Genomic DNA, 9,494 nt, shown 5'->3' with positions numbered 1-9,494 from the left:
TGACAATCTATTTCAATGTGTTTCGTACGTTCGTGAAAAACTGGATTGGCTGCTATGTGTAATGCTGCTTGATTATCACAGTACAATAATGCTGGTTCGAACAGTGAAACTTTCAAGTCTTGGAGAATGTATCTTAACCAAGTTAACTCTAAACAAGTATTTGCCATAGCTCGATACTCGGCTTCTGCTGATGATCTGGACACATTGGTTTGTTTTTTTGACTTCCAAGAAATAATTTAGTTTCCAAGAAAAATGCATAACCCAGAAATAGACCGTCTGGAAGTTCGACAACCACCCCAGTCTGAATCGTAATATGCTTGTAATCTCAAGTTATTTTCATATGGTAGTAGAAGTCCTTGACCAGGAGTACCTTTGATGTATCTCAGAACTCGAAGAGCTGCCTCCCAATGTGGTTTTCTTGGTTCATGCATAAATTGACTAAGCATACGAACTGAATACACTATGTCAGGCCTAGTAACGGTTAAATATATTAATCTGCCAACCAACCGTCTGTATTTACTTGGATCATTCAACTTTTCTCCTTCTGTTGAAGAAAGTTTCAGATTTTGTTCCATAGGAAATTTTTCTGGACGTGCTCCCGTAAGACCTGTGTCTTGAAGAATGTCTAGAGCATACTTCCTTTGAGACATAAAGATTCCTTTTCTAGACCTAGAAAATTCAATACCTAGGAAATATTTCAAATTCCCTAAATCTTTGATAAGAAATTTCTCGAGTAAACTGGTCTTGAGATGTTGAATTTCTTTGAGATCATTGCCTGTCAACAGAATATCATCAACATAGATAAGAGCTGCAGTGAAAGAAGTACCTTTACTCTTAGTAAATAAAGAGTAATATGCTTTGGACTGAGTGTAGCCTGCATTTTGTATAGTGGTAGAGAATATGGAGAACCAATTGCGAGAAGCCTGTTTTAAACCATAAAGAGATTTATGGAGCTGACATACTGTATTCTCCCTCTGTCGGCGAATACCTGGTGGTAAAGACATATAGACTTCCTCGTCTAGATTACCATTGAGAAATGCATTTTGAACATCTAACTGATGAGTGAACCAGTTTCGAGCAGCGGCAATAGTGAGTAAGCAACGAAGTGTAGTAAGTTTTGCTGTAGGAGAAAATGTCTCTTTGTAATCAACACCTTCAACCTGAGTGTATCACTTTGCTACCAGTCGAGCTTTATAACGTTCAACAGAACCATCAGAGTTGTATTTAATCTTGTACACCCAACGACAACCAATAGGTTTATGGCCAGGTGGTAGAGGAACGAGAGACCAAGTATGATTACGTTCCAAAGCTGCAATTTCATCATTCATAGCCTGCTGTCATAGTGGATTGCCAACTGCCTCATCATAGGTTTTAGGTTCTGTTTGGGCTGTAATAAAAGCTAGAAGAGCACATTGAGTAGGAGAAAAACGAGAGAGTGAAAGGTAATGATGAAGGGGATACCTGGTGCCAGTGTTGGGACTTGACCTAGAGGTTAAATGATTGGCTCCCGAAGACATCTCGTAATCATTATAATAAGCTGGAGGTTGTTTGGTACGAGTAGAACGTCGGAGTGGAACTGATGTATCAGGTGGGATAAGATCAGATTTAGTGGGTGAATCTGGTGAATCTGGAACTGATGAATTTGGAGAAGGAATAGGAGGCGGAGGAGACGGCGAAGGATCAGAATGGATGTTTGAGTAGGGTGGATCATGAAATGGTAAAATGGGAGTTGAAGGAGCTACTGTTAAAGTCTGTGAAGCTGATGAAAAAGGAAAATCATCTTCACAAAATTTAACATCACGACTAATAAAGAATTTTTTAGATTGCATGTCATACAACTTGTAACCTTTGTGACCACAAGGATATCCTATGAAAACACAAGGAATTGCCCGAGGTTCAAATTTTTGCTTAGGATGTACTACAGTTGCATAACACTTACAACCAAAAACTTTAAGATGGTGAAATGTAGGTGGTCGTTTGTAGAGTGCTTCAAAGGGTGTCTTGTTAGATAACAATGGTGATGGTGTTCTATTTATAAGATAAACAACCGTTAAAATGCATTCTCCCCAAAAATTAAGTGGAACCTGTGACTGAAAAAGAAGAGACCTAGCTACATTTAGGATATGACGATGCTTACGTTCTACGACTCCATTTTGTTGTGGAGTATAGACACAGGTGCGCTGAAATTCAATACCACAAGAAGTAAAAAATGGTTGCAAAGATAGGAACTCAGTCCCATTGTCTGATCTAACTATCTTGATAGTAGTATGAAATTGAGTTTGAACGAATTTAACAAAGTTTACTAACAAATGGTGTACTTCTGATTTGTGTTGCATAAGAAAGACCCAAGTACATCGGGTAAAATCATCAACAACAGTGAGAAAAAAACGCAAACCAAAATGGGTTGGAATTTTATGTGGTCCCCAAACATCACAATGTAACAGATCAAAGGCAGAATGAGTTGTTATTGAACTTTTTGGGAAAGACAACCTAGTTTGTTTTACTAATGGGCAAATACTACAATTATGAGAAAGAGTAGCATTATTAAGATGCAATTGATCAGCTAGAAATTTAAAACGAGAAGGAGAAGGATGACCTAGGCGTAAATGCCACAAATCAGATGACTGAGATACTTGATTTGCTGAAGACTTGATTGGAGATGAAGAAATATGATAGAGACCTCCGGATTGTTTACCCGAGCCAATCATCTTCCCCGTAGCCAAGTCCTGCATAACACAAGAATCAGGATAAAAGGTCACATAACATTTCAAGTCATTGGTAAGTTTGCTGACGGACATTAGGTTTAAGTTGAATGAAGGCACACAAAACATTGTTTAATTTAAGGTTAGGATTAAAAGAAACATTGCCGGTATGTGACACATGTGCTGTCCCTCCATTAGGCAAATTTATTGTAGATATGGTGGTAGCCTTTGGTTCAATCATAACAGAAGCTTTGGATACTATATGATCTGTAGCTCCACTATCGAGAATCCATGGATTAGAACTCATAGAGTTAATAGATAATGCAGATAATGTAGATACTGGAAACAAACCTGCAACATTGATGTTATTATCAGAATTACCAAAAGGACGATGATTGAGTGCAGATAAGGCTTGTACAATCTGTTGTAATTGCCCAGAAGAAAAATTTGGGATGGAATTAGGTGATTGTTCTTCTGTATTCAACTGAGAAACATCGGCCATATTTGCAGATGATCGATATCGTCGATTGTTGCGTTGAGTGAATCGTACTGCCCTTCTAGAATTATTTTTCTGTTGACATTGATATTCCGTATGTCCCCTTCTATCACAAAATTTACAGTGAAACTTAAGGAATCGACACTCATCAATTGTATGACCACTTTTATTGCAGTGTTCACATGATTTATCCTTCGCGAGTTTTGAATATGTTGTTTTCTTCTGCACTGCTGATGCAATCGAGAAATTCTCAGTAGGTTCAGAAGTCACCTGACGCTTGCCTCACATTAGGTAATGGAGTCATCATCAATATGTTGGATCTCACCGTTTTATAAGATTCATTGAGTCCCATGAGTAGTTGCATCAACTTGTCTTCTTCGCGTTGATCAATATGTATTTGACATTGATTACAGGTAAATGGTGTGCGGTATGCTTCCAATTCATCCCAGAGTGCTTTGAGCTTGGTGAAATATACTGACAGTGCCATGGTTCCCTGCGACATCATTCCTATAGACCTTTGTATCTGAAAAATTGCTGGACCATTCTTTTGTGAGAATTGATCGTGAAGATCAACCCACACTTGACGAGCTGTCTTGGCGTAAATAATACCCTCAGCGATATCTGCTTCAACTGAATGAGTTAACCAAGATATTATCATACTGTTGCACTGATTCCATAGAACAAATTCGATTGAATTTGCATCTTGAGACGGTTCTTCAATTGTACCATCAATGAAGCCAATTTTCTTTTTGGCAATGAGAGCATGCATAACTGATTTACTCGAGGATTGATAATTTGTTCCATTTAATTTGATTGGAACAAGTGAATATCCTGGCTGATCAGAATGGTGAATATGATAAGGATGTGTTGAATCAACATCCGAATTTTTGAAGCTGTATTTGGCTGATTCCGCCATAAAGAAAATTTTGATATTTAAGAATACCAAGATCGGTGCTCTGATACCATGTTAAGAATGAGATAGAAAATATAATTGGGAAGGTGTATATTATCATTGATATTGATATCCTTTAAATAAGATACAAACTAATATAAATGAGGAAAATATAAAATAATTAAATACCAGAATAAAATAAAATATACTATAAATCAAATCATAAATAAAGAATATTATGATATAATATCTGAGATATATTCTATAAATAATATATACTCTAGATATTATATCTCAATAATGTATTACATAAAAAGAGATTATTAAGCTTTTATAATCATTTTTTTATTATTTATTTTTTAACAACTTCTAAAAAATAAAATTTAAGCTTTTTTAATTTATTTTTAAAATATATATTAAAAATTGAGCTACTAATCTTAATTTAATCAATTAAAAATAAAATTTTATATAGTTGCGTTGGCTTCGACTCATTAGTTAATAAATGATATTTAGACGGATAAAATTATATTCTAATAATTAAATATGTTTAAAAAAATGTTTCAGTCCGACTAAACTCAATTGATTAAGGGTTGAAATTGCAGCCAGGTTAAAACCTGAATGTAATAAAATTAAAAGCATGGATAGAGAATTTACCCAACTGTAAATTATTTCTACCCTTGATTTGGCAACTACTTCGTACATTTATTAATAAAATCTATATGCGGTGAATACTGATCATACGATGTATGCTGCTAAAGTAATAAACTTAAAAAAGGGAATTTAATTAATTGAATTGGCCCCCTCTATCCTCCCTCCATAAAAGCACAGACAGAGTTGCAGTCCTCTCACTCCATTTCATTTCATCGCTGCCGTTCCTCTCGAACTCTACTTCTTCCCCGAAATCATCGACTGTGTACGCCATCGTCTTTTACCTACAACATGGCTCTCGATTCTTTCATCGAAGTTCATCCGGATTCTCACTTCCCCATTCAGAACCTTCCCTACGGAGTATTCAAGTCTGGACCTGGTTCCGTTCAGCGACCTGGTGTGGCTATTGGCGAGTACGTGTTGGACCTCTCTGTAATCGCCTCCGCTGGCCTCTTCGACGGGCCTCTCCTCAAGAATTCTGACTGTTTCCTTCAGGTATGGTGGTTAAAGATTAACAGTTTAATGGCGATCTTTAAATTGCGATATTCACCCTGCCGGCTCGTCTTTGTCGAGCATGTGAACGGAATCCAAGATTGAGATCAAGACTGTAGTCTGTAGTTTCTTTCTTTCTTGAAATGCCGGTCGATGGAAATTGATCGCTCAACTTAGCAATTAATAATTCTACTGTCGCGGTTGGTGCGCGTAAATGTACGTTTAATTGCTCCTGTCGCCATGACTTGGTTACCTTGCATTTTCACGACGTCATTTTTTCATAAGTTTATCTTTGCTTTTCTTTTTTTTTTTTTTCCTGGCAAAATTGACAGTGTTAAGAATGACTAATCTCCATAATGGTACTATTTTATTCACTTTGCCTTTGCTTTGAAAAGCCATTGAAGATGTATTCTTTACTTATAAACACACCATCATTCCTGATCTATTTGTTTTTTTTTTCCAATTTGGGTGTAGCCTGATCTTTTCTTTTTTCTTTTCCAACTTCAATGTAGCCTAATCTAAACAAGTTTCTGTCTCTGGGACGGCCTGCATGGAAGGAAGCTCGTGCGACGCTTCAAAAACTATTATCATGTACGTTTACCGTAACTCTTATAATCAAGATCTTGATTCAATACGAGAAAAAAAGTTCCCGAGAATAAATTAGAATTATATTGGTAGGATGATGTATCAAGATTTCAGGTTTTACTATTTGTATGCTTATTATTTCTTCATTTGAAGATAATGTTTCGCGTGTGTTTACATGCTTATCATACCAATGAAAAAACTCGTTTTCTCTTGGTGCAGCTACTGAACCAGCCTTGCGTGACAATGAAGCTTTAAGGTCAAGGTCACTTATTCCACTGGTAATAATGTGCAAAATTCAGAATCCTCAAATTTCCCATCAGATATCTGCTTATCTAATGTCAATAAGATGTTTACATTTCCAGAGTAGTGCAGAGATGGTTCTTCCTATGGCAATTCAGGACTACACGGACTTCTTTTCTTCTATGCATCATGCAAAAAATTGCGGAGCTATATTTCGCGGTTCTCAAAACCCAATGCTTCCCAACTGGTTTGTGGATATTGAATGTGAAGCAATAACTCTTCAACGTCCCCTTTCCTTTTGTTCTGAAAGTTGAAAATCCTATGTTCATATATATATAGGTTCCACATTCCAATTGCATATCATGGACGTGCATCATCCATTGTCATCTCAGGAACAGACATTGTTCGACCTCGGTACGCAAACTTTTTTAAGTTTCCCCTTATTTTGTTTGTTGAGTATGTAGTTTTTTCTTCTTCTTTTGTACGAGAGTTTAAAATGAGATAGAGATGCTTATCTATATGCCAATCTTTTTGAAACTTGACTGGGGTGGGGATGAATATAATGGCCTTGGATGTCATTCATTTATTTAATTAATGCCTCATCCTCTAATGATGTCGATCATACTCCTTATTAGATAAAAGAACTTTAGGTTCGATTATAATAGGCTTGTTTGTATTATTGTCAGGGTTTGTTCTTGCTCTGATTCCTTATAACAGACTTTATAGGTTCAATCATACTTCTGCATCATTTTGTCCACTGGTTCAGTCACATGTTCCCACTTGGTTATTGTTTTTTTGATACAATACTCCCTTCTTTCTAGTATGGGTTCATTCTTAGGTTGTTATCTTTAGACTTGTCTCATGCCCTTTTTCAGAGGCCAGAGCACCCCGGTTGAAACCTCTACACCAAATTTCGGTCCTTCTGCTAAGTTGGACTTCGAGCTGGAAATGGTTAGAGTTCTAAACTCAGATGCCTATGCAGATTTTTTTATAAGATATTGATAGTGTTATAGATCATGTTATGTTCTACTCATAGGTACAATTTTGACCTCTGACGTTAAATGTTAATGTTGCGTACAGGCTGCTGTTGTTGGTACAGGAAATAAATTGGGAAAGCCTGTGGATATAAATGAAGCAGAAAATCATATTTTTGGCCTGGTTCTGATGAATGATTGGAGTGGTAAGAATACTTAGCTTTGCTAATTTATAAGGTTCTGCTTGCTTGCTCGGTCAGCGTCTGATACTTCGTCTTTTCACAGCTAGAGACATTCAGGCATGGGAATATGTTCCTCTAGGGCCCTTTCTTGGGAAGAGTTTTGGTAAGTATAAAAATTTGTTTTTCCTTATCATTTTTAGTTATAGAAGCTGAAGCTATAACTTATACCATTGTCTTTACTGGTTAGAGATGGTATTTGCATTATTTTGGTTAGAATTCTTTACTCTCACTGTGTCTCGACTCTATTGATGATTTCAGGCACCTTACCCTCTTTTTCTATATGATGTCTGTTTTAGGTACTACTATATCCCCTTGGATTGTTACACTAGAAGCCCTAGAGCCTTTCATATGTGATGCTCCCAAGCAGGTATTGAAACTCCATATCATCTGTGTGTGTGTGTGTTTTCCTAAATGAAACTTGTAACGCCATTGTTGCCCTGTTTGCATGTTCTGTGTAAAATCTCTAACAGGTCGTATGATTTGTACTTTTTGTTGTAGGATCCACCTCCATTGCCATATCTAGCTGAAAAGGCATCCAAGAACTATGACATCCCACTGGAGGTAATTAATTCATCTTTATTAATCATTGTATAGCACTGTATCCCATGATTTTCTCTTATTACATTATTGACTATAATGTCTTCTAATAAAATCCAGCACTTTTTTTCTCACTCTTTGCATTTATATGTCTCGTGCTCTGAGCTATAGAGTTTGCTTTTGTGTTTGAGATCTTGATGAATTTTTCTTCCTACTTCAAGGTTCAAATTCGACCTGCTGGCCAACAAGATACACATGTGGTGACAAGAAGCAATTTTAAGCATTTGTAAGGAGGCATTACCACTTTTTCAATGTCATATATAAATACCGAGTGATGGTCATTCCTTACCCCCTCTAAAAAACCATGGATAAGTGAATCTAGTTATACTTGTACACTTAGTCCAGGTGGCAGAGATGAAATTTAATTAGTCTGGGCAAGATGATTAAAGAAGTCTACAAGATTGCTCTGGATTTTTTAGCCATAATAAGCTCTAACATGTTTCATACGCAGCAGTTCATTGACTCTTTTCATCGTAATTATCATGGATTTTTGGTTGGAGCATGGTGTCTTGTATTTGCTTTCTCGATCCTTGATTTTACTTTCAGCAATGTCTGTGGTACTTCTCTATCTTTCCTTTATTTACTCGTGGAATGTGTAGGTATTGGACGCTGGCTCAACAGCTTGCACACCATACTAGTAATGGCTGCAACTTGCAGCCAGGTGATCTCATGGGCAGTGGCACCATAAGTGGACCTGTACGACTTCTACTCATGATCCATGTTGCATTTTTTTGCAATTCCACGAATGTGTTTGTTTTCTTGTTTTATATAATGTTTGTTTGGAATAGTCTTATAATTTTCGAGTTGTGTTCCCCACTTTGGTTTGAACACAGGAACAAGATTCTCTAGGCTGCTTGTTGGAGTTAACATGGAATGGGCAAAAGCCATTGGAGTTGTTAAATGGGATATCTCGTAAATTTCTGGAAGATGGAGATGAAGTCATCTTCACTGGTCAATGCAAGGTTTATATTTTTATCAATTTTATCTTCTTTCCTGAGTTCTTAGCACATCGGAATTAGTAATTACTAGTGAGGTTTGTAGCAGTTTACAATCATCCTATGTTCTTTGAATTTCCTACATTGACCATGGTACTTAAAATTTGCATCGAACGTTTACCAAGTAGGTCATTGTACGATAAAAATGTCCTGCTTAAGAAGAGGAACTTCCTTCACCTAGAAATTATGAGGATTATTACAAGACTTAAGGAAGGATTGTAAAATGAAAGTTTCATTTAGATGGTTGGTTCCCAAAAACTGATTCCATTGTTGGGATGCGTGTTTCGTTCTGATACCAATTGTTTCTTGTGTCATACATGATGCCTTCGACATGTAATCTGGCATTCGATTTTATTGCAGGGAAATGGTTACACTGTTGGATTTGGGACATGCACCGGAAAGATTGTTCCTTCACCTCCCTTGGAAGATTGATGGAGCCGTAGAGTCGGTAACTATCATTACCATCTTAAAACTGAGTAGATGTTTTTGTGTTGTAATAAAATCTGTGTAAGCTGTAGCATGCGGTAAACAACCTGGACTCATATGATCTAGAAATCAAGTGCGTTGAATGAAATATCTTACTTTTGCCAGTTTTCAAGTGCCTTTTTCTGCTAAAACCTAATGTCAAATG

The 9,494-nt window shown here is 36.7% G+C and overlaps 1 protein-coding gene across 1 annotated transcript; it reads left to right on the top strand.

Moving 5' to 3' along the window:
• Positions 1-4,922: 4,922 nt before the first annotated feature.
• Positions 4,923-9,453, top strand: LOC111781940 (fumarylacetoacetase). The gene is made up of 14 exons (XM_023662681.2): positions 4,923-5,233; positions 5,743-5,821; positions 6,035-6,093; positions 6,178-6,302; positions 6,395-6,469; positions 6,931-7,006; positions 7,136-7,235; positions 7,315-7,374; positions 7,568-7,638; positions 7,770-7,832; positions 8,030-8,094; positions 8,468-8,564; positions 8,702-8,830; positions 9,224-9,453. Exons 1-14 carry the CDS (start codon positions 5,030-5,032, stop codon positions 9,293-9,295), a joined length of 1,275 nt encoding a protein of 424 aa, XP_023518449.2. The 5' UTR covers positions 4,923-5,029; the 3' UTR covers positions 9,296-9,453.
• Positions 9,454-9,494: the final 41 nt, after the last annotated feature.

Source organism: Cucurbita pepo, chromosome 19 (assembly GCF_057944985.1).
Source record: "Cucurbita pepo subsp. pepo isolate OVF chromosome 19, ASM5794498v1, whole genome shotgun sequence".
In the NCBI taxonomy this organism is placed as follows: domain Eukaryota; kingdom Viridiplantae; phylum Streptophyta; class Magnoliopsida; order Cucurbitales; family Cucurbitaceae; genus Cucurbita; species Cucurbita pepo.
This window is presented reverse-complemented; position numbering and strand designations above follow the sequence as displayed.

Excerpts from the sequence above, each read along its gene's own strand:
- LOC111781940 (XM_023662681.2), top strand. The coding sequence starts at position 5,030 with ATGGCTCTCGATTCTTTCATCGAAGTTCATCCGGATTCTCACTTCCCC. Across the intron at positions 7,007-7,135 it reads TGGACTTCGAGCTGGAAATG|GCTGCTGTTGTTGGTACAGG; the intron begins GTTAGAGTTCTA and ends TGTTGCGTACAG. Across the intron at positions 7,833-8,029 it reads ACTATGACATCCCACTGGAG|GTTCAAATTCGACCTGCTGG; the intron begins GTAATTAATTCA and ends TCCTACTTCAAG.